Source organism: Pleurodeles waltl, chromosome 12 (assembly GCF_031143425.1).
Source record: "Pleurodeles waltl isolate 20211129_DDA chromosome 12, aPleWal1.hap1.20221129, whole genome shotgun sequence".
NCBI lineage: Eukaryota > Metazoa > Chordata > Amphibia > Caudata > Salamandridae > Pleurodeles > Pleurodeles waltl.
In genome coordinates, this window is record NC_090451.1 from 621,506,088 (window position 1) to 621,529,453 (window position 23,366).

Consider the following 23,366-nt stretch of genomic DNA (forward strand, 5'->3'; position numbering starts at 1 on the left):
CATTAATATTACTTAGATAGTGACATAGGGCCACATTGTGAGTGTCCTGTTAACCCCAATGGGGCCTGTAACAGCAGTTATCAGGACCTTTGTGCATACGAGATCCGAAGACCTACTATGGGCCTGGAGTTTTTCACTCATTTTGCAGGTTCCCTGAGTGAAATTGTGAAAAACAAGCAAACGTTTGTGAGGAAATGTTGATTCCATGTAATTCCTCCAAATATTCTAATCGGAAGTACCCCAATTTACCAATGCCCCTAATATCAGTAGTTTAGGGGAGAAAACGGTTCAAAGTCTAAGATAAGGTTTGCACATAGGATTAGCCCATTGGCATACTTTCAACTCACAAAGAAACATTGGAGGATAGATAAGCCTCTCTTTTGATATTTGCGTCATAATGTTTCATCCAGGCTAAACAGTTTCAAATGAAGCCAAACTTGAATGCATTGACCCATACCAACTGTAGGTAAAACTATGAAGCTTTGCCTAAGTTTCAAAAGAACTTGCTTTAACCACAAATGACAAAACTGAATGAAACAGTGATGTCTCAGGCTAAGGTCTTGGGCGTTTCCAAATCACAACTTGCTCTTTCAAAGGGAATTTATTTTGTTCCGGTATACTTACAAAAAGCATTTCTTTTAGTCTCATCTTTGCTTTAAATTAATACTATAAATATTGTTTAAACTAGGCTACACGACAAAGACGGTCATCTCTACCAGGCTTATGAACACCTCCTCTCAAACGCCCTTATCAATGAGAAACACCTTCGGATAACAGGGCCTGTTGGACCATGGTATGAGCCCCTCAGGATTTGTCCTTAGAGCCTGTCTGTAGACACACAAATCAGAATGTTAGGCAAAGTGTGACATGCATGTATTACCAACTGGATGGAGGGTCTGGAATGAATGATCATCTCAGTTGGATCTGCCCTAAAAAAAACTTAAGAGCTTCTATGAACCTCAATGGAATCAAAAACAAGACCGAAGAAATGCAGATTTTATATAAATAGAGAAAAATCAGGCCAAACTATTTTTAGTAGCATAAAATAAGCCATTTCTTCCTCTTCCTGTAACTTCTGGTGCACAGAAGGTTTTGTGGCAGAACCACGCAGCAAGCCTCTGCTTGTAAAATGTTAACTTTTCTCTCAGCCTGCCTATTGAAAACATTTAAATTCTTAAATTGCACCTGCTCAGACTTTACCGATACATGTACATTTCCATAAAATATTTAAAGAATAACATTCTGATGCTGTATTATGGTCCGTTGACAGTAGTGCCTGGTCTTCAGAGCAGATAATCGCTGAGGACATTTGCATACACAGCCATAGCTGCTAATTTTACTATATTATTTTGTGTTGTCATGGGATTGCTTTTTTATTATGTGTGGCATCTAGTCAGAGCCACTGGAAATATGTCATTCTGATCTGTAGTGCTGTTCCGAGTAGGTTTTCACGATTTGACTCAGGGAACAAGCAAAATGACTGAGTGAAAAACTCCTGGCCCATGGCGGGTCTTCAGATCTTGAATGTGCAAAGGGGCTGAAAACCCATGTTTCTGGCCCTGTCAGATTAAAAAGGCACTCACCATGTGCCCCATGTCACTATCTAGATTCTAGGCAATATGAACAACTCAACAGATCCTGCAGGGGATTCTCTGTCCTGGTCTTCATGCACACTTGGTAAAAGCAAAGACAGCCTGTGATCGTTGAGACACATGCACCTCCACTAATAGGCCTAGCTCCCATTCAGTAATGTACACATTGAATAAACAGGTGCTAAAAGGAGTTCACGTGCATTTCAACTAACAAAGAACAATTGGAGAAACTCTTTACTGTCGATATATGCATCATAATGTTTTACTCAGTAACTGTGGGGTATTTTGGATCAAGGCTGCAGAGTGGTAAAGGAAGCCATATATAATTGCATTGGCCCACATCAATTGTATGTAAAGCTGTTAAACTTTGCATACGTTTGAAAATAAACTTTGCTGAAGTTAAACATGATCAAACTGAGGGCCTGATTTAAGAAAAGTGGTGTTGTACTGGTTGAAGCATCACTTTTCTTGCGCCCCTTTGCGCCCCCCTAATGCCACCATGTCTGTGCCGTATCTAAGATATAGCGCACCATGGTGGTAGTTAGGGAACTAGCATCAGAATTTTTTACGCTAGTTCAGAGCTTTGCAGGATTAGCGTGAAACATTCTGACGCTAATCCTGCACTGCACCCTGAGGCCCATTGTAACCATTGAGAGCCTCCGTTTACTGCCTGCTCTGAGCAGGCGTTAAAGGTGCTGAAATAAATGATGCAAAGAAATCTCTTAGATTTCTTTGCACCATTGTTTCGGCCTCCCTAACGGGGGAACATCTCCTTTGCATATATTATGCCTGGTGCAGGCATAATGTAGCACAAAGGGTTACAAAGTGGCGCAATGCATGCATTGCGCTACTTTGTAAATTTGGTGCAGCGATTTTGGCCTTGTTGGGCTACATTAGCTTAAAAAAAGATGGCGGTAATGTGGCACAAGGAGGTGCTAGGGGCTCTTAAATCTGCCCCTGAGTGAGACAGTGATGTTTCAGGATGAATTCTGGGGTGTTTAGGCCAAATACATTCTCTGCTAACATTTCTCAAATCACAGCTTGGCCTTCCGAAGAGAATCTCTTTTGTTCCTGTTTATTTGCAGAGACGCTGCCTTCAGTCTCATCTTTGCTTTAAATTAGGACTGTAAAATATTCCATAGGCCTGAAGAAGGTCTCCTCTGCCAGGCTCTTGAACACGTCCTCTCCAATGATTTTATAATGAGCACCACCTTCAGCTAACAGGGACTGTCTGACAGGGTACGAGCCCAATAAGGGTTTGTCCTTAGAGCATGTCTACAGACACTCTGTGGTGTGCATGCATTAGCAAACTGATAGAGGTTGAGTGATGAATAAACATCTCAGTTGAATCTTTTTGTCTCTTGCCATGGACCCCTCAACGAATCAGAACTTTCTTTGGATTTTAACTTACCATTCCCTCATGGACTTGAGAGCAATCTTCACTTGACCTTTCTTGGGATCAGTCCCACTTTGGCTTTGCTTGAGCCCTTTCCTTTGCCCTGCTTGAGCACCCATTGCCTTGCCTTTACCTACAGAGACTTATTTGTCCTCTTGCTGATGACCATAGACTTTGCTGAACTCTTTGCAACTTTGTCACTATTGCTGGTGACTTTCTGCTTGGACTTTTCTGTGGACTCTAAGAGGTATAGACCTGAACGGCCTTTTTTCCACAACCATCATTTGAATGCTGAAAGATTCGGTTTAGGATTTTTCCGATCCTTGCAGAAGACTCTTGGCAGAGTTTCTAAATGCTGACAGTTTCTATTTTTACTTAATTTTTTGCCAACCTTAGTTAGTCTTCAATTGGCCCAGATGTTGTTTTTCCAAATTATTTTGGTTCTATTTTCCTTTTTTGCCTTCAAATATGTTTACCCAGCACATGACAGTTAGTGACTTTTTCCTGTAGGGATTTTTTTCTTTAGTTTGTTAACTAAATCTGATGCATTTTAGTTGTTTCCATGTTGAGGACAGCTGGTCAGCATGTATTCAGTGACCGTCAGTTTCTCTTGCTGTTATTTTGTGTTGCTTGCATTGAATGTTTAGTATGTTTAATGCTGATTAAACTTCATTTATTCAAAAGACTTGGACACCCTGTGGTGGTCCTGTACCTTCATAGCTTTTTCCTGAGAATTGTTTCCTTTAAACTGTGCATTAGTTTATAATAAAACCCTTAACATTTTTTTCAGACTTGGTTTTCCCTGTGTGGCCACATTGGTCATACTGAAATTGGAATGTGTAATTAGTTTTGTGAATGCCAACTGTTAGAAATGGGGTTTTTGGTTGGCAGTCAGGTTACCCTCTGTCCAAGCAAGAACCCTCACTCTAGTCAGGGTAAGTCACACACAATCCAAATTGTCTTGTGCCCACCCTCTGGTTGCTTGGCACGAGCAGTCAGGCTTAACTTAGAAGGCAATGTGTAAAGCATTTGTGCAATAAATCATACAATAACATAATATAGAACCACAAAAATACACCACACAGTGTTTAGAAAAATATATAATATTTATCTGGGTATTTGCAGGTCAAAACGATCAAAGATGCAATATGAATTTGTAAAGATATCACTAAGAAGTGATATGAAGTGTCTTAAGTCTTTAAAAAGTAAACAGAGTCTCTTTCAAGCACAAAGTACCTGGTTTGGAGTGGAAAATCTCCGTAGAGGGCCGCAGAAGGGGAGATGCATTGAAAAATGGTGTGTGCGTCGGTTACGCCCCTTCACACACGGACTTGCGTCGCTATTTTTCACACGGGGAGACGTGCGTCGTTCTATGGGAGGAAAAATGGTGTGTGCGTCAGCTGCGCCCCTTCATACATGGACTTGCGTTGTTATTTTTCACTCTGGAAAGACGTGCGTCGTTTTCCGGCACACAGACCATCTCCTTCTATGGATCGCGGGATTACCAGATGTCCCAGGGTCTGTGCGTCGATTCTTCGGCTTGTTATCCGGCTGCGTGTCGTTCCGGGAGGTTGTGCGTGGAATTTTCTTTCTCACAGCAGGCGTCGCGTCGATTTCCCCTCTGGAAGTCGGGCGGTGTTGTCCATGCGAGGCCGTGCGTCGAAGTTCCGGTCGCCCCGTAGGCGTCGCGTCGAGCAGCGTCGGCGTGCAGTGATTTTCTTGCTGCGGAGCAAGCTGTGCATCGAAATTTTCGGCGCACGAAGAATCCAAATGAAAAAGAGAAGTCTCTTTGGTCCTGAGACTTCAGGGAACAGGAGGCAAGCTCTATCCAAGCCCTTGGAGAGCACTTTTACAGCCAGACAAGAGTTCAGCAAGGCAGCAGGACAACAGCAAGGCAGCAGTCCTTTGTAGAAAGCAGACAGATGAGTCCTTTGAGCAGCCAGGCAGTTCTTCTTGGCAGGGTGTAGTTTCTGGTTCAGGTTTCTTCTCCAGCAAGTGTCTGATGAAGTAGGGCAGAGGCCCTGTTTTATACTAAATTGTGCCTTGGAAGTGAGGGTGACTTCAAAGAGTGGCTCCCCTTTCAGTTCAATCCTGTCTGCCGGGGTCCCAGTAAGGGGTGTGACAGTCCTTTGTGTGAGGGCAGGCCCTCCACCCTCCCAGCCCAGGAAGACCCATTCAAAATGCAGATGTATTCAAGTGAGGCTGAGTACCCTGTGTTTGGGGTGTGTCTGAGTGAATGCACAAGCAGCTGTCAACTAAACCCAGCCAGACGTGGATTGTAAGGCACAGAAAGATTTAAGTGCAAAGAAATGCTCCCTTTCTAAAAGTGGCATTTCTAGAATAGTAATATTAAATCCAACTTCACCAGTCAGCAGGATTTTGTATCACCATTCTGGCCATACTAAATATGACCTTCCTGCTCCTTTCAGATCAGCAGCTGCAACTTAAACAATGTATGAGGGCAGCCCCAATGTTAGCCTATGAAGGGAGCAGGCCTCAGAGTAGTGTAAAAACGATTTTATGAGTTTTACACTACCAGGACATATAAACTACACTGGTACATGGCCTGCCTTTTACCCACACAGCACCCTGCTCTAGGGGATACTTAGGGCATACATTAGCGGTGACTTATATGTAGAAAAAGGGGAGTTTTAGGCTTGGCAAGTACTTTTAAATGTCAAGTCGAAGTGACAGTGAAACTGCACACACAGGCCTTGCAATGGCAGGCCTGAGACAAGGTTAATGGGCTACTGAAGTGGGTGGCACAACCAGTGCTGCAGGCCCACTAGTGCATTTAATCTACAGGCCCCTAGCCACATATAGTGCACTCTACTAGGGCCTTACAAGTAAATCAAATAGCCAATCATGAATAAACCAATCAACAGTACAATTTACACAGAGAGCATATGCACTTGAGCACTGGTTAGCAGTGGTAAAGTGCCCAGAGGTCAAAAGCCAACAACAAAAGGTCAGAAAAAATAGGAGGAAGGAGGCAAAAAGTTTGGGGATGACCCTGTCAAAAAGCCAGGTCCAACACCAACTATCTCTTACCTCCAGCTGGATGAAAAAGTTTGTCGACCTAGTTAAAGCATTTACCGGAGTGTAAAGTGCTACAACAGAAGAGAATAGCAGCGCGAAAGAGCACTACAAGCCACGGTTCACCCTTCACCCTTTTACTGAATGGAGGGATATGCAATCTGCTAGGCCCCCAATCTAAGATCTACACCCTTGCCCCAGACTATATTACCCCTGTCAATAAGATAGGAGAATCCAAAGAAAAATGTTTCATTATCCAGGACCTAACTTATGGCTATCTCACAGGAAAGTTGGGCACAGCAGGCAGGGGAACCTAGGGACTATTTGCATGACAAGGGTACCCAAGCTGTCCTTGTGGTGCACGAAGATGAAGACTCCTTAATAAATAAGTGTATATACCATATAAGGATTGTACGTAGTTATTACTCTGTCATACCCACAGACATCGTGCATGCAAGATGGTTCCATGACCCTTCATCCCAACTTGGGTCCTTTGGGTTCATAAAGCTAACTTTGCAATCTAACAGCTTGGCCGATGGGATATTGTGTTTGGAACTACATAAAGAACCTCCTCCTAGCACCACTATCAGGTTCAAACTAAATCCACCCCTTGCCTCCGTCCCACAAATCAGCCCTCGCACTGCAACCTCTGACCCGCCAACGATCATGGGCACCTCAATGGTGGACTGACTGGGAGGTAGGCTCCACCTGAGCACCCAGAGCCCAAGGATGCATTACCTTTGTTTAATTTCCCACGGAGCTTGATCAATGAGGATGTGGATCTAATCCCCGTACCCTCGACCTCCCAATTGGACGACCACTCTAGAAACCTCAGTGTAACCAACCTGTTGTCCTGGAATACAGCAGACTTTAGGTCGGAGCTTAATTACCTCGCATGAGGGATCTTTATAGATCAATTTGACATATGCTTTTTCCAAGAAACCTGGAGTACTGACCCCAACCTTAGGCCAGGTTATGTCAATTTCTTCATTCCTGCACGTAACACAGGGAAGGGTCGACCTTCAGGTGGCCTTTTAATCTGGATGCGAAAATCCTTAAAAGCAAAATCACACACAATTGATGATATCTAAGGAATTAGGGTGGCAGTGGAGGATTCTTGCACACTTTATAATTATAATGTATATAACCGTGGAGTAAGCAGTGGCAGAGAGACACAGACCATACAGCATCTCATTGCACGCAGGAGCCTCTTTGCTATACATGGCCCGCTAAATATTGCGGGTGATTTTAACACATTATATGAGCCATTAGACCACAGTAGCTTTTCCCTCTTTCATGGAGAGGATAATACTTGGGGTATTCCGTCCACAAATGCTCCCCCTGTGAAATGTTGGACAGACACAGCATACCAGCTACTATCCTTTTCACTATCATTTGGGCTTAGGGCTTTCAATGGCTGTACTCCATCTAACCAAACTGCAACATACACTTTTAATCGATCTGGCTCTGTCAGTAAAATAGACTACATACTGATTGCCCTCTCTCTCTTGGAGCTCTGTCGTGGGCATGAAGGGGCTACCTAGGATAGATAGTGATCATTATGCACTACATTTTTTCACTGAAAGATATCCTCAAACAGTTTGTCAGTGTCTCCCCCCCTCACTACAGTTACTACTAACAAATAATGGGAATGAGGTTAGATGGGCCAGAGTGGCAATCCAATCTGATCTTAGGGCTAAATTGAATAGGTCTTTGCTTAATACCATCACAGTTCTTGACAATTGCTCCCCCCTGCACAACAGGCATCTTGTAGCCCTACGGATACATGAAAATCTATTTCTCACCCTAGGTGAATGCTTTACACAATACTATGCACATAAGCCCAAGGCCCCTAAAATGAGCCTTACCTGGTTCAAGACCGACTGTGAAGGGCAAACTTTGAACTGCGGCAGGCCCTACAGAGAGGAGATGCCTCTGATATCAGAGCCAGCAGGAAGTATTATAAATTGGCTCAGCAGAAAGCACACCAAGAATGGGACACCTCTTTTTGGGAAGATATGTATGAGGCTGCAGCTAGACATTAAGATATTTTGGCAGTTAGTAACAAACCAGAGGCAGTGTCCTGCAACCTGCCTTGTGGACTCCATTCACCCGGAGACCTGGCACAAACACTTCTCAGACCTATATGGCGCTCCCATAACAGTGAGCGTGGACATCAAAACCCTAACCTATTCAGCAGCACAAGATGCTAACTATCAAAATAAGTGAGACTGTAAGGGCAACCAAGGCTACAGCGGCCACTAAAGACATGGGACCATATGGGGTCCCTGGGGATATCCTTTTATCAGACATAGAGAATTGGCCCCTATATGCAAACGTGTAAACCAACCTTATAGTAGGGGGAATGAAAAACCAATATAGCTGGAAAATAGTTGAGATCGTCCCAGTCTACAAGAAGAGCCCAAAGGACTCTCCCCTCAACTATAGACCTATTAGCCTCATTTATGAAACACAAAAGGTCTTTAGCTGACAGATTCTCTCCCAGCTCAAAAACTGGATTGAGGAGCACTGGGCTTTGTCATATTTGCAAGCAGGGCTCAGGAGCCAGATAAACACCGTTGACCTGGTCTTCCAGTTCTTGATTATCTATTGGAAAATGGTTATTATCAAGAAATCCTATCTCTATTTAGAATTTGGGGACCTAAAGTCGTCATTCAACCTGGTTCCAGCTGCAAATTATGGGAGGCCTTGAAGGGTAGCAAGGTGCCTATTCCCCTTCTGGATATCTTCATCCGCCTCCATCAAGGCACAAACGCACAAGTTAGATGGGGTTCCAGGGGCAAACTAACTGAACAGATAGGTGTTGATAAAGGTGTCCGCCAGGGGTGCGTTCTTGCCCCAACATTGTTTTCTTTATATCTTAACAATGTGGTTACCTATTTTGAGGACAGCGAGAATGTTTTTCTTCCGGTTGCGGGCAGGTAGATATCCTTAACCCTGTTCGCAGATGATACCCTACAGGTTTCCAAAACACCAGCGGGCCTCCAAACCCTTGTCGATAGATTTATGGTATTGTGTGACAAATGAGTGCTAGTAATTATTCACTTAAAAACAAAATTCATGACCATTAACCCTCACAGGAATTCTAGAGGCTCCATCAACCTTGAAGGTCAACCCCTAGAAAGGGTTAATGAGTTTATCTGGGAATTACCCTTTCTAAGAACATGAGTTGGTCTTCCCAGGTCAGGGAAAGTGCCCTAAAATTAATGCACCAGGCCACTGCGATCTTAAAATACTACAAATTTGCCAAAGCCAGGTGCATCTCACTTGCTCTAAAATATACAGGGCAATGGCAGAGGGCAGTACCCTCTATGGGGAGGATATGTGGGGCCTGATTGCTCTGGTAGTAGCGGAGAATAACTTTCTTAGAGTCCTTGCCAGTTTACCTAAAAGTACTCCCCTATTACTACTATGACAGGACATGGGTCTTATGCGACTCGTCCATAAGGCTCAGCTTAGGCCATTGTTATATTTGCGCAGAATAAAGTACACTCTGGCTTTGGGTGACTATTATCATTCTTTCAGAGAAATAGTCGCACTGGACAGTTCTTGTAAACTCATATGGACACACTATGTAAAGGATATGCTGATCAACCTTGCCTTTGAGTTTTGGCCCAATTTTATTAACTCCCCGCAACTCACTAGGAAAGCACTCAGACGCATTTTGGGGATGGAATTGGGACCAAGACGTGAGAAACACAACCCAAGGCTCACTCTCTAGTGCGTTTCTTGACATTAAAACCCATGCTGAGTTTGAGACATTTCTCAACTACTTCTTGACACCTGCTGCCAGACAGCTCTACCTCAAGTTTCAATATGGCACATTACCCTTTTTCATCCTTTTGCTCTGAATGGAGTTCTAACCCTGATAAAAATAAAGTGTGCCCTGTATGTCTACAGAAGGAACAATCCTTGCCACACTTTATTTTCTTTTGCCCTGGCTATGCCCGACCAAAGAAAAGCTGGGTTCTCTCGCTCTGCAGGCAGTTTGGGTGCAGACAGTACCACCCGATGCTTAGCTCCTACCTGGAGAAACCACAGAGTCAGTTGTCTTTGCTGTTGCCAGATACCTTTATTGGAGCTGGTCTATCAGAATGAATGCTGGAATAACCTCCACCCAAGTCTGGCAACAGCCGGGCTTCTTTAGAAGCTATCTTCTTCCCACTGCTGCAGTACACGCTGTCAGTGCAGAAAATTATGACTACGTTTGTGTTCCCATTTATATATTTTATGTACCGTACGCTGTCAAACTTTATCGGGCCACCCACACTTTTTTTATTACATTTTAGGCAATATATATTATTTATTAAGTACGTTATGTTTTCTGTGTAATTGTTTTAACTGTGGCTTTATAAACTTGATTTATATACATGACTGACCATTATGTGCATCTATTTGTGCTGTTTTTTCTTGATTAATGTGGTTTTATGGTTGTTCAAACAGAACAAAGTATTTGACCATGATGATGAGATACCTAGGCATGAAGGTGTCTCTCACTCAGCGGTGATATTGGGAACTGACTGCCCTTCCAGGACTGGCAATCAGGGGGGTGGATGATATCTTACTCAACACGGGCTATCAGTTCGTTCCTTCTACTCAGAGTTGGTGATCATCTCCCTTCTGTGAGGATTGATGTGTATCGCTTCATTTCTTACCTTGAAAAGAGATGGAGATCACCTAGATAGCAATCTCCTCGTGAAAACGTATCCAGGCACAATCTCATGCCATGGGGAAATAAATTGACCACATTCTCCCCCCCCCCGTCCCTCTTCCACCCCCCCGTCCCTCTCCCCCTCTCTTGCAGGGTGTCCCGACGACGCCCCCGCACACCAAGCGGGTGGGTTAACCTAAGCAACTGTTACTCGCGTCTTTCCTCAGGGAGTGACCAGAAGGCCTCTACCCATTCGTGTACGGTGACTTTGTAGCCATGTTCCCTTCTGCACATTTTCCTTCCCTTTCTCGTTGACTTGTCTTTCGCAGACCATTTCTACGGTAGGTGACCTGTTATATATTCTATTCTTTCTGTGGTGATTTGCAGTCTGTGATGACGTGGCACGTTGCCTTGACCCCGATCCTTTGCGGGGCCACCAGCCATGCAAAAACACCTCCCAGTTGACTCTCCACAAACCCCCCTCTCTATTCCTGCGCTGAACACCTTGCTCTCAGTTATCCCCTCCCCCTACCTGATGACTTGCCCTCGTCAGCCCTCCCCTTCCACTGCTTTCCTTTGCGGGTGACGTGCCGTCACCACTCTGCTCTTTAGCCCAGGTGCCTTGTCTTCATACCTTCCCTTTACCTGCCGGGTGACCTGCCCTCATTCCTCCCATCTCCATGCTCGGTGACTTGCCCTCATCCTTCCTTGCCCTGTGACTTGCCCTCACCGCTCCCCTCTCCCTTGCCCGGTAACTTTCCCTTGCTTTGCCGGCTGATGTGCTATCTGCGCCCGCCCTCTTGCCCTGGTGGTGCCCACTCCACTGCTGGTGGGACCTTTGTATAGCACAAAGCCTGCTGAATTTCACCTGTGCAATGGACAGAGGCTACGACATGAGTCATGGTATTTTGCAGGTAGTGTGTGTTTTCTGTTGTATAGGGGGCACACATTTCCTTGAAGTGATGCGTTTTCAGCTGTATTCTGAATTGTAGGACTGTTGGTGTAATTTGGATGCCTGTGTAGGTTCTCGTTTATATCCCTGGAGCATAGACTTAGAAGGCCTACCTTCTGTTTTTAGTCTTTATTGCAAATTTTCGTTTTAAGTCTGGCGATATACTTGTATGATGTAGCTTGCCCTAAGTGGCTAAATTATTGCGTGTTGTAATTAGGTAGAATTTAATCAAGCATTCGAGGTGTGCAGAAACATGTACAATGCATTTGAGGGGCCCAAAAGCAGTGCGAGTCGTTGAGCATTACATTACCTCCATCCGTTGTCAACTGAGCCAGGGTTTGGACTGATATTCGAAACTCTATTACTGGAGGGAATCTTTTTACTTTTATGAGGGGGGGGTAGTATCATGCTGTCTAGCGTTTATAGACAATGTTCTCTTTGAAGATGAACTCGGCGCGGTGGGTGAATCCAAGTGATTTCTTAATGTCTGACGGAGGAAGCATTCTAGATCCATATTTGATTGCCAAAATTGAGTCTCAGTTTGGAAGTATTGGTGAGTGAGAAGAACGATGTTAGTGATGGTAGGTTTTATGTATGTTCTTGACAACCAGTTCTAAATTAACTTGTGGAGGGATTTGATTTATGAATGTCGTCTGTTCAGGAGACGGGGGTGTTGGGGGGGGGGGTAGAGCAGAATGTTGTTTGCAGATGAATTGCTCTCGAGGTCTGTGAGCAAGGCACTGGAAGGTATTGTTAATTCCCCTTTCCTTGCTAGACGACCTGGCATTCATCCTCTTCCTATATCTTTGCAAGGTAATCTGGCGTTCAAACCTTCCCCTTTCCCTGCTGTGCGACTAGTCGTCTGACCCTTTCTCCACCTTACTGGGTGACATGCCATCCACCCTTGCCTTTCTCTGACGAGTGACCTTGCATCGGCACACCCTTTCCCTCTGGGTAGCCTGTGCTCGCCTGCACCTGCAAGATGGCCTGCAGTCCGCCCTCCATTCCTCTGCAGTTGATCTGGGATACAGTACTTCCTCTTTACATGCAAAGTGACCTCCCCTGCCACCATTAATAATTTCTTGCCGGATAACATTCGTTGCTGTCTTAAAATCTACTGGGTTCCCTTGCCACTTCTCTAGTGGCGATCTTCCTGTAGTTGACTTCCCAACTGTGTGCATTTTTGGAGAACCTCTAAACGTTTAACCTTGACACTGTATTATATAGGCAACTCTTGCTCTTTATTTGGAAAAACTTTCATTGAAGAACTTATTACTTAATTGTTCACTATTATTCTCCATAATAACACAAACATATTTTTAGGGAAAACACACACCATTGGCAATACTGGCTCAAAATGCTGCATTCCTTTGAAATAGCCAGGACACTTCTCCCTTAATAGAGCTTTTGTAAATAAGTGTTTTTTGTTGTTGTGTTTACAGTTTCAAATGCCCATGCTTTTGTCTCTGGTGGAAGAGTGGCGGTTATGTGGTCAAGGAGGCTGGTGTTTGTTTGAACCATATGCTGTGTTTATAGTTCACTGATGATGTTTACAAAAGAGATGTCTTAAATTTTACAGAAAGTATTCACAAGCTAAAGGAAAAAGCAAAGAAGAGGAAAGGAAGAGGCTTTGGCTCAGGTGAGATTTTTACCTTTTTTCTTCTATATTACTTTGCACTCATCGCTTCTTCCCAACACACATAAACATTCAGGCCATCTAATAAGGACCTAACCTATATTTGTGTACTGTTGTTTCTTTTACTTATTGGAGGCACAATGTAGAATTCCTAGCCCCATGAGGAAACTGTGACCTCATTAGAAAATATAAAAACCGTGCCTAATACCCCTCTCAATGTGTTCAAAAGGCTCAATGTGTTTTTTTTTTTTTTCTTCTTTTGAATGGGACTGTTATGAGTGAGACTGACCTGTCTTATCTCTTATTTGCAGGTGATTTTTTTGTTGTCTAGTCTCAAACCCCAAAAGTATTACACCCGTAACTATTAATATTTTGCAATGAGCACACTGTTATTTACTCTCCTTCTACATGGCATGTAAGAACTACCAAGATAATTACTCGGTGAATAAAACTGTTAGGTTGAATGTGACATTCTCTAAGTCTAACATTTTACCTTAGTTGCCAATAGCTGGCTAGAAAAAACATTTATTTACTATCTACAGTTATACACTGTACCTCTACAGCTTTCTTCATAGTTTATTCCATGAGTCCTTAGTCAGCCCACCCATTAGTTGGTAAACCGCCTGTCCTCATCTCTACAGCAATCATTCGGTCTACTTTAGCCTATTCCACACACCGGTACCTATGGTATCTTTTTAATAGATTGTGATCTGCGGAGAGAGGAGAGGGTCAGCGTTCCTCTCCTGTACTCCATATGCAATTAGTGGCTTTTTTCTTATGTCAGGAAGCACACACAACCTGCTACCTATTGTATCTTTTTGACTGTATCAGGGGAACTAAGCAATGTCAAGTTCACCTCTAGCCTATCTTACGTTGTGTGCTGCAGTGTGTGTAAAATCACTTTTCTGGCTTGCAGTTTTGAAAATTAACAAAACCTGTAGAAATTAACATATTTATTCGGTTGGGTCCGCAATTTTCCAGCTTTTTCATCTTCTTTAGTCCTTCCTTTTTATTCTTTTGTTTTCGTTGTTGTTGGGCATTGACCTATCTGCCCATATGGTGCTCCCTGTGACGTTGTATCCCCTCCTTCGGAAGCTCCTTCCTTTGGTCTCCATCTTCATATTTGTATTTTCCGCCGCTGTGTCTGGAAGTTTGCTGAAGGATCTCCATTACATGGAAGAAGTTTTGAAAAGAAATCCGAGAAAATTTGTCTAAGTTCACTGAAGCCGGTTAACATCACTAACACGGAGGTACCATAGGAGAATTCGGGGGCAAAAGGTAGATTTTTTTAAAGAAGACTTTTGAGAATGCCCGTTCGGGGGCTCCCTAAAAGGCCTGGTGGAGAAGACACCATTCCAGTTTTGCGAGAACTGCTAGAACAAGTTCTTACAAAACGAAAAGCACCCGGTTTGCAATCTTTGCCTCCCCTTTGACCACTGAAGCGAGGACTGCAAAGCTTGCTGAGCCTGTACGTCGAAGATCTTGAGGGGGAGAGAGAGCGGCAGAGGCAAGCCTATCACATGCAAGACCAACAGACAACACCATCCTAAAGGGAGGAGAATGTTGCAGAGGAAGCAGAGACATCAGACATGTAACTCAAGATCGTCAACATCTAAAGTCCGGTGACCAAAAAGATGAGACCGGAGGCAAGAAAGTCATTGGCCTCAAAGAAATTGCTGAGTCACAAAAATCTAACTCAAGGGTATTGAAGGGAGCCTTGGTGTCAAAGCTTTTGCCCACTGCAGGCACACCCTGAGACAGAGCCCCTCGCATCCCTTGAAGGAGACTTCACAGGAGGACATGAAAAATCCAAGTCATCAAAAGACTCTTGTGGAAACCAAGCTTGATGACGGATATGTCCTCAAAAGACTCTTCTGCACTGAAGAGGAAGGCACCGAACCTTAAAGCCAAAGCAAGAGCTGCAGAGATCGAACGAAAGAAGAGGTGCCTTGAGGCTGAGATGACCCCCCCCTTCAGAAGAAAAAATACTTTTGAAAGCCTCAAGGGATTTCACATCCCTCAAAAAACTTCTCCAACTTTTTTGTCTTCTTTAGTCCTTCCTTTGTTTTTGTTGCTGTTGGGTATCTACTTATCTGCCCATTTGGTGCTTCCTGTGATGTTGTATACCCTCCCCCGAAAGCTCCCTCCTTTGGTCGCCATATTCAGATTCGTATTTTCCACCGTTGTGTCTGGAAGTTTGCTGAAGGATCCTCCAGTGGCACATTGCAAACTCCAATGCCCTTTTAAATCTCCAGGCACACCAACACTGGGAGAAAATTGAGGAGTTGATGAAACACCTCGCTGATCAATACAAGAAGGACAGTGGCAAAAACATTGGCAACACATGCCTAACGACAGCTTTGACACAGCGGATGCATACAGCCAGCATAGTACGATGGGCGTAACAATTAGACTGGTTTCCTGGTAGAGAATTCCAAGATTTAAGCCAGAGGTAAAGGCCAGCATCCTCAACACCCCTTTCATCGGTGATCAGTTGATGAGGAACTCAAACAATTAAAAAAAAAAAAAAAAAAAGGACAAGAAGACTTTAAAATTTATGGAAGCTTTAGTTTTGTGGAAGAGTGCACAGAGAAGACAGCACCATCTTGCAGACCCGCAGTGAGAGGAAGTTTACAGTCGGGAACTTCACACCAAAGCTTTCAAGGGAGCAGCCAAATAGACTCAACTCAACAAAGTTGGCAATATAACCAGCAAAGCTGTCAATCATTTTGTGGAAGAAGCGAAGTAAGGGCTTAGCCTCATAGCGGACTCTCTATTCTCACTCACAAGTGAGAGATGTCTCAGAAATGCAATCAGTGAGAGGCACCTACAATGAACAGTACCTCCTACACACAACTCCAGTAGGAGACAGAATGACATACTTCAGGAGTGGAGGAAAATAACTTCAGACAAATGGATACTGAACTTAATTCAATTAGGATATTGCATAGAATTTAAAAGTTTCCCACCAGCATGAGGACCGAGGAAAAATGTCCAATCACAAGAAAAAACAGCCCGTCTCCTCTATTGGGGGGGGGGGGGGTAGCAATACAAAGACTTCCAAAACAAAAAATCAGCAAGGGAAATTACTCAACATATTTCCTAATCCCCAAAGTAGACAGTTCTCTGCGACCCTCAAAGCCTAGGAGCAGTTTAGTGCTGTCCGCCTTGGCCTTAACTTAACCCAGGCAGTGTTTGTGATAAACTCTATTGTCCACACAACTGTTCCAAACTTAACTTATTTTGAAAACCTTACCCTTTATTTAGGGTGTGAGGGTGCCATTAATCTATTTTCTAACACTTGAAAACAGCTCTTGCTTTCCCAGTTTCATGCTTAAGTATCTCATACCAGGACTACAAATCCAGTATGCAACAGAAAAATGGACAGGATGAGCTGCTCACGCCTGGGTAACTTGAAGCATCAGATTTGTATACTGCTGGAAACCTGGCACAAGTATTTGGTTCATATAGCAACTTTCTTTCTTATTGGGAGACTAACTCTCATTCCTTGAAGCAAAGTCGCACTTACTCGCTAGGTCTAGTTTAACTCCTTGTGTCTATTTCTCATTCTTGCAAAGGCAGTGGTTTGAGCCTCACTTTCTTAGAGACTGATCTCACGTATTGGGCTTAATCTCACTCCGTGAAGCATAGTTTCCCTTACAGGGGCCAAGTCTCACTCAGTCCGTTTGAGTTTCAATCAGTGAAGCAACAATACTTACTGTATGTTCTCCTTTGGAACTCAGTTACTCCATAGTATGAGTGATGTATTGCACCTTCGAATAATTAATGGAGGATTCATAATTTTTAAATTGTATTCCTCTGATTGTGCACAACCTTGCAATTACCCTCTCTGTGCTAAGACAGACCCATAGACTCCTTTATGCGTGACCCTGTCCCCCAAATCTTTACACACTTTATTAAACACTTACAAATCGTTTCATTGGCGTGGGGGCCATTTCATCTTTCTTCAGTCTACGATTTCACATGCTTCCAAGCCTTTTCTAGGATGAGCAACTTCTGTCGTACCCTTAGAGGGCTCAAAGTCTTTAAGCTAAACGCTAGACTTACTAGCTCAGGCTGTCTACGGTTTAAACTGTTTGTTGACGTCCACTTCTCTAAACATAGCTATTTTTTTGACCAGAGGATTTGCAGTCTAAGGATAGGAATTCACTGTAGTAGAAAAGCTACCCCCTAGATTAATAATTGATAAAGCCCTCTTTACAGATGCAGATTTCTTTTTGTTTTTTGTTAACGGATGTGGGCCTGGATGCACTCAAAACAACTTTAATATGAATAGTAATTTCATACCAAAGCCAGTTATTTAGAGCTACAAATCAACAGCAGTGGTTTTTAAAGCAAAATTGATCAAAGGAGAAGATGGTTTAAATGTACATAATTTGCTAACCTCAATTAATCACCCTTCTTTGACGCATCAAGATGAAAATTGCTTTTATTCCTTCTTGGTAATTATACACTAATACCCATTTTGAAGCGATTTAATATTTTTCTACCTTTAGTAGCCATTATCTTGCTGTATGCAGAGAAGGATTTAACATCATGCGCTGGGAATTTCTGGTTGAGGTTCTACAAGTAAAGGGTTTTCTAAGCCAGCTCACAAATGTGATTTCCCCTTTTCATGACCAAACACCAGCATGTTTGTTTCTGAATAGTCCAGTTAAGGATTTGGTGATCATTCGCTGTAAGAAGCAGGACTGCCCCAGGGTCTCCTATTCTCTTCACACTATTTTTTTAACCATTAGCTATTGTTGAACAAATGTTTAATTAAGCTAGTCTTTCCAGGGGCCAGTTGGCTCAAGCTTTATGCAAACGATTTGGGATTATTTTTATTTGGGGGTAAATGTAAAGACCCAGTTTTCCATAACTGACAATTTTACCTAATTAACTGCTGTGGGCAGGTTTGAAGTAAACACTGCTAAAACAACAGTTTCATTTTTCATTAAAATGCAAGACCTCACATTTTTTTTTCCTATATCCAATTTCATTAATGCATTAGAAAGATATATTAAGGTTTAAGGATGTCAGAAAAATTGACAACTTTATGATCGGAATTATGCTTCAGTGCGTAAACGATGCAGAGCATATTTGGGAGCTGGAGCTGTCTTCTGATTATGTTAATTGGAAGTGTACACTTAATAAAAATAAATATTCTACTTTTTTCTACTTTACTGTGTATCACATATGATATTTTGTTTTAATAGAAGTGGGCCCTTTTAATTAGCTTTCTTTTGTTTTGTGGGCCAAACGTCTGCCGCAGACAAGTTTAAAGCAGTTGGATCTTCTAGGAAGAAAAGGGGGTTGCCTCTTTCAGACTACTAAATTACATTTATTTGGTAACAGTTGACTGACCTATGAATTGAGTTCTTTTGATAATTAGTTCTTTAATCAGATGCAAGGAAAAATACTTGGCTTATCAAAATCAACTACCTCTTGATGTAAAGCTAGTCCTCTATCCATATTCAAAGTCTCTTGCAATTGGTCAGTCTCAATAACTCAGACAGCAGCATATTTCACATGTCCACAGAGATTGCTCTAGTGGCAACATCAGCGTTAATTTAAGCTTTTTCAAGATGAAAATATGTAAGACTTGTGCAATGGGGAAAATAGGGAAGTGGTAAGTTGTGAGAGACTTATAACATAGAAATATGTTGCTCAAAAATAGTTACATAAAGGTTGCTTTCTATTTTCATGTAATACACTTTGCAACTTATGGCTTCATTATGAGTTCGGCGGTCCCAATGCGAGACCGCCAAACTAGCAGGTAGGATGCGACTGCCTTGGAGGTGGTGTCCCCTGCCTTTTAACCAGCGGAAACCGTGCAATAGAGCGTCTCTGCCAGTCAGTCCAGCAGGAACAGTGCTACCAGATAGCACTCAGCTCCCTTAAAGAAGCCGAGTACTATCTCGTAGCACAGAGGGGCCGATCAGCACCCTCGAAATGCGCATTGTCTGCAAAGCAGGCAGTGTGCATTCCTAGAGTGCTGGCAGGGAGGAGCCTGCACTGCTCATGGCAAGGCCAGTGGAAGCTCCCCACCCCCCTTCACTTGCTCTCTGTCAGCATTTTTAAGGTGGGGAAACCGCCATGAAAACGCTGGCAGAGAACATTGTTGTAATCAGCTGGCTGGCTACAACCAAGACCGCCGTCAGCCCGTTGTTTGCTGGTGGGTCCTCCCGGCAGGGTCATAATTGGGCAGTCGGACTGCAGCGGTCAGACAGTCCTCATGAATGCAGTCCTCTGCAAAATTGAAAGCTATAGACACATGGTTCAGGTTTTGTTGGCCCCAAAGCCTAAGTATAAAGTGGTTGACCAATGGGCTACGCATCTTTGGAGGAGCAAAAACACAGAAAGTGATTAGAAATAAAGATTGAATTGAATAATTAAACTATTCTTCGGATAAATTCTGATGCAGTGACCTAAGCATGTGACCACAAATTGCAAGTGTTGAGTTGGAGCTAATTTAAAAAATGCAATTATTTACCCAGTGAGTGGTCTACTTATGTACACAAATGGAACCAGCATATTTCAGACCACTGCCCTAGGTTCCTAGGCCATGTTACATGGGTCCATATGATATGAACATGTTTGTGCTTGAGGAATACAGAAAGGTGTTTTTATGGAGTTAACTATAGGTAAACAACTGAATCCCAGTGTAGTTTCATTATTATTGGGACTTTCCATGCATCTAGGACTATCACCCTTTGCAAATTGTAGGTGGTGGTTCATTGCCATATAGATACCAGATTCATAATTTCTAGACAGTGGAAAGTTTAAGACTGCCTGTTACGCACATATACTTTCAATAATGGATTAAAAATGAAAAACAGTTTGTGCTTGATTAAAAACCAAAAATCAATAAATGCGCCACAAAAGTCTGAAATAAACAGTGGTTACTCAGCATATGTTCACCAGCTCATGGCTCTTGTTACTCATCAGTTCTTTGTTGATGCCAATATAGTTATACTTTAGCAGTCTTTAGCACACTTAAATTATATGTTGTGTATTTATTCACATTTTTATCAAATTGATTTTCTCCATTGTTTAATTTATCAGTTCGGATGCATAAGTAATCTATTTTTACGAGTAACAGAAAAATTATTAACAAAATCCAATTTAAAGCTCAAGCTGAGCAATTTAGAAGTGTATATTTGCACATTGGTCGACCCCCCGACCCCTTAAAAATGCTTCAACTGTAGTCAACATTAGAGTTAATTTTTAGATGAGACACACAGCAAGTTTAATTTCTTTACTTGGTCAACTTGCTGGTGTGCGGTGGTGCTGCATATTTTGTAGGTGCACATCTACCATAGTATTTTATGCAAAGCAATAGTCAACCAAGAGTAAAGATGAGTTAGCAGCATTTCCAGATAATCTTTTCTCTGGTATGTAAAATACCTTCAACAACATACCATATAAATGTATTGTAACATATGTTTTCCTTTTGTTCAGAGGAAGGCTCAAGGGCAAGAGTGCGTGAAGATTATGATAGCGTGGAACAAGATGGAGATGAACCTGGTCCACAAAGATGTAAGTAGCCAAGCCACGAAGTTTGTTACATAGAGCTGCAGCGACCCACCGTGCGTTATAATGATGAATCAACAACGTGACCATGTGCAAGGGTGAATGTAAATCTACATGCAGTACCAATTAGTTTAAAAGGAAGTAATTGACCATTAACACTGTACTATTCCAATAGCAATCTTTTCTTTAGGGTTTAGATAATCTTTTATATTTACACCTTTTTGTTGTGAATGTAATAGTATGCACCTGAAAGTAAGTTATTGGAAGACTATAGTGCCATTGATTTTTTTTCCCTCCAGAATGGTGTCAACAATATCTCTGTCGAAGTTTATTACTTATTGTGACAGTAAAAGCATAAAAAGTATTTGAATGGTGGCCCTTTGGAACATTCTATCCCTGTTAGAAACTGAGCCAGAGACCATATTTCATGTCTTGCCTGTCAGGCATATCTTCTAACAGAAACCAGATAAATGGAAAGGCCAGGTAAAAAAGAATGGTTGTATTGTTTGTAGCCTTAATTTGAAATTAAAATGAAGCCCGGTTTGTTTGACTCCTTATTTTTGTCTGGCTATGTTAGAAACATGCATTTTCACATTGATATCAAAGAAACACTGAAATGAGTTGCCTGCATTGTAGATGAAACTGTGGCTGTGATTTTATAAATCTTACAAACAGTTCTAAAGTTTTCCTGCTTTATTTTTGTGTACAGTGTTTAATAGGATTTATAATGCAGCGTTTGCCACCAGGTTGTCTCCGTGGTGGCACATCATCAACGGATATGCTTGCTCTGCGGTGCAGATGTTTATTCAAAGGATACAATGTCATTACTATGAGGATCCAAAAGGTTTACGTTAATCGAAAACCCTGTTACATCTGCTGGGTCTGCAGCATTACCTTTAGTTCATCTCTAGTGGTTGCAAACAGAGGAATTCACGCAGATGTGTCAAGAGTCCCAAATCCTTTTCCAGACCATTGTCTTTTGTTGGGTCTCTGGGGTACTGTAGACAATGACCAATGCAGATCAGCATTCTACCTGCGTGAATAGCAACGTTCGGGCCTGACCTGCTGGGTTCGACTCCCCTTTAGCCAGACCTGTGTCTGAACTCTGGATAACATAACACTCAAGCTCACCTCGGCAAAGAGGCTGAAGGACAACTACTTATCTTCCCAGAACTTTGCAGCATCCAGTGTGCTAAGATAACTCTTCAGAGTTGTAAAACATATTGCTGCTCCTCATCTTAGTAACTGATTCTCCTCTTCCTCTCTCACAACACGTGTGTGACATTCTCTCTAATATTTCATTGAAAAAATTTTTTAATATGTGAGAAGCTATGCAAAATGATCCAACTCCTTTTCTTGCTCTCATCTTGAATGCTTTTCTTATGGAGGGAGGGCCTTTCAAATTAGATGCTGTTCTTCTTTTTTTTTTCTTCTTCTTTCTTTAAAGGATATCTCACTTACAGGGGTGCTTACCCATGCTAAACCACCATCATGAAACAACTTACTGCATTATTGACATTGGAACGGAAGGCAGCAATGATCAAACCACTTAAAAAAAATCCCTGTCTAACACACTCAAATACCTTTCAGCCGGTTTCACTCCTTTCCTATCATTCAGTTCTCATACACAGATTAAGAAACCTAGGCTCTCATTACAGTTTAATGGTTTGAATCATTAATTTCCACTTGGACACAGACATTTTCTTGCTCCTTACACTTCAGAGTCAAGATCAACATTGTGTGGAATCCTGCAAGGATTAATACTCTCTCTACTCATCTTTAATAATCTGTGTGACCCCCACAGTTATATGTATGCAAACCCTATGCAGCGTCTGTTCAAAAAGAGTCAACAAAAAACTTGCACATTCTGTTTCTATTGTCCCTCAGAAAAAGCTAAGTCGCATTCGGACGGTGGTTTAGCATTGGATGACTATCAATTTTCCGAAGCTGAGACCTGCAAAAAACGAGCTGTTGATCACGAAATGCAAGGTTTCAATGCTGCACTTTTTTCAATGCTGCACTTCTCCACATGGCCAGACATCTTGGGTTCCTACCCAACAATGCAAAGCTTGTTTGAAATGCATTTATTCAGTTAGACGCAGACTTGTCATTAGAGCATCAGGTATCTTCCAAGTCCAGAACCTGTTTGAGGTAACTGAAAGTGCTAAAGCTGTTTTTCCCATATATTGACACTGCCTACTATGTGCCTTTCATCCAAGCCCTAAGTGTCTCGACTAAGACAGTGCCTGAAACTAGAAGCTACCAGAAAAGTCCTGGAAACCGCTTCAGTCAGTGCAAAGTGCTGATGCTTGCATTGTAATGGGGAACTCATGCTTTCTTCAATCCACCAAAGTCTCAGGCATCTACAAGCCGGCTTATTGGGAATCGTATCCTTTTTCAAGGCCATGTTCTTGTTACACCACCTCCTGCATGGGTCGGCACCAGAATTACTCAAGGGTAAATGATCTTTGTTCTTCCAAGCAGGACCCTAAGATCTAGCGAAACCTTGATACTGGCCATTACAAAACCATGCACAAGAACCTTTA

The 23,366-nt window shown here is 42.5% G+C and overlaps 1 protein-coding gene across 1 annotated transcript in view; it reads left to right on the top strand.

The window, feature by feature from the left end:
- Window positions 1-23,366, top strand: part of LOC138267162 (RNA-binding protein 8A-like) — a gene marked incomplete at its 5' end in the record, with an annotated part of 251,162 nt that overhangs the window by 220,532 nt on the left and 7,264 nt on the right. The window contains 2 exons of the mRNA XM_069216012.1: window positions 13,228-13,287; window positions 20,749-20,826. Of these exons, the coding sequence (XP_069072113.1) occupies window positions 13,228-13,287; window positions 20,749-20,826 (138 nt within the window). The remainder of the gene's footprint in view (window positions 1-13,227; window positions 13,288-20,748; window positions 20,827-23,366) is intronic.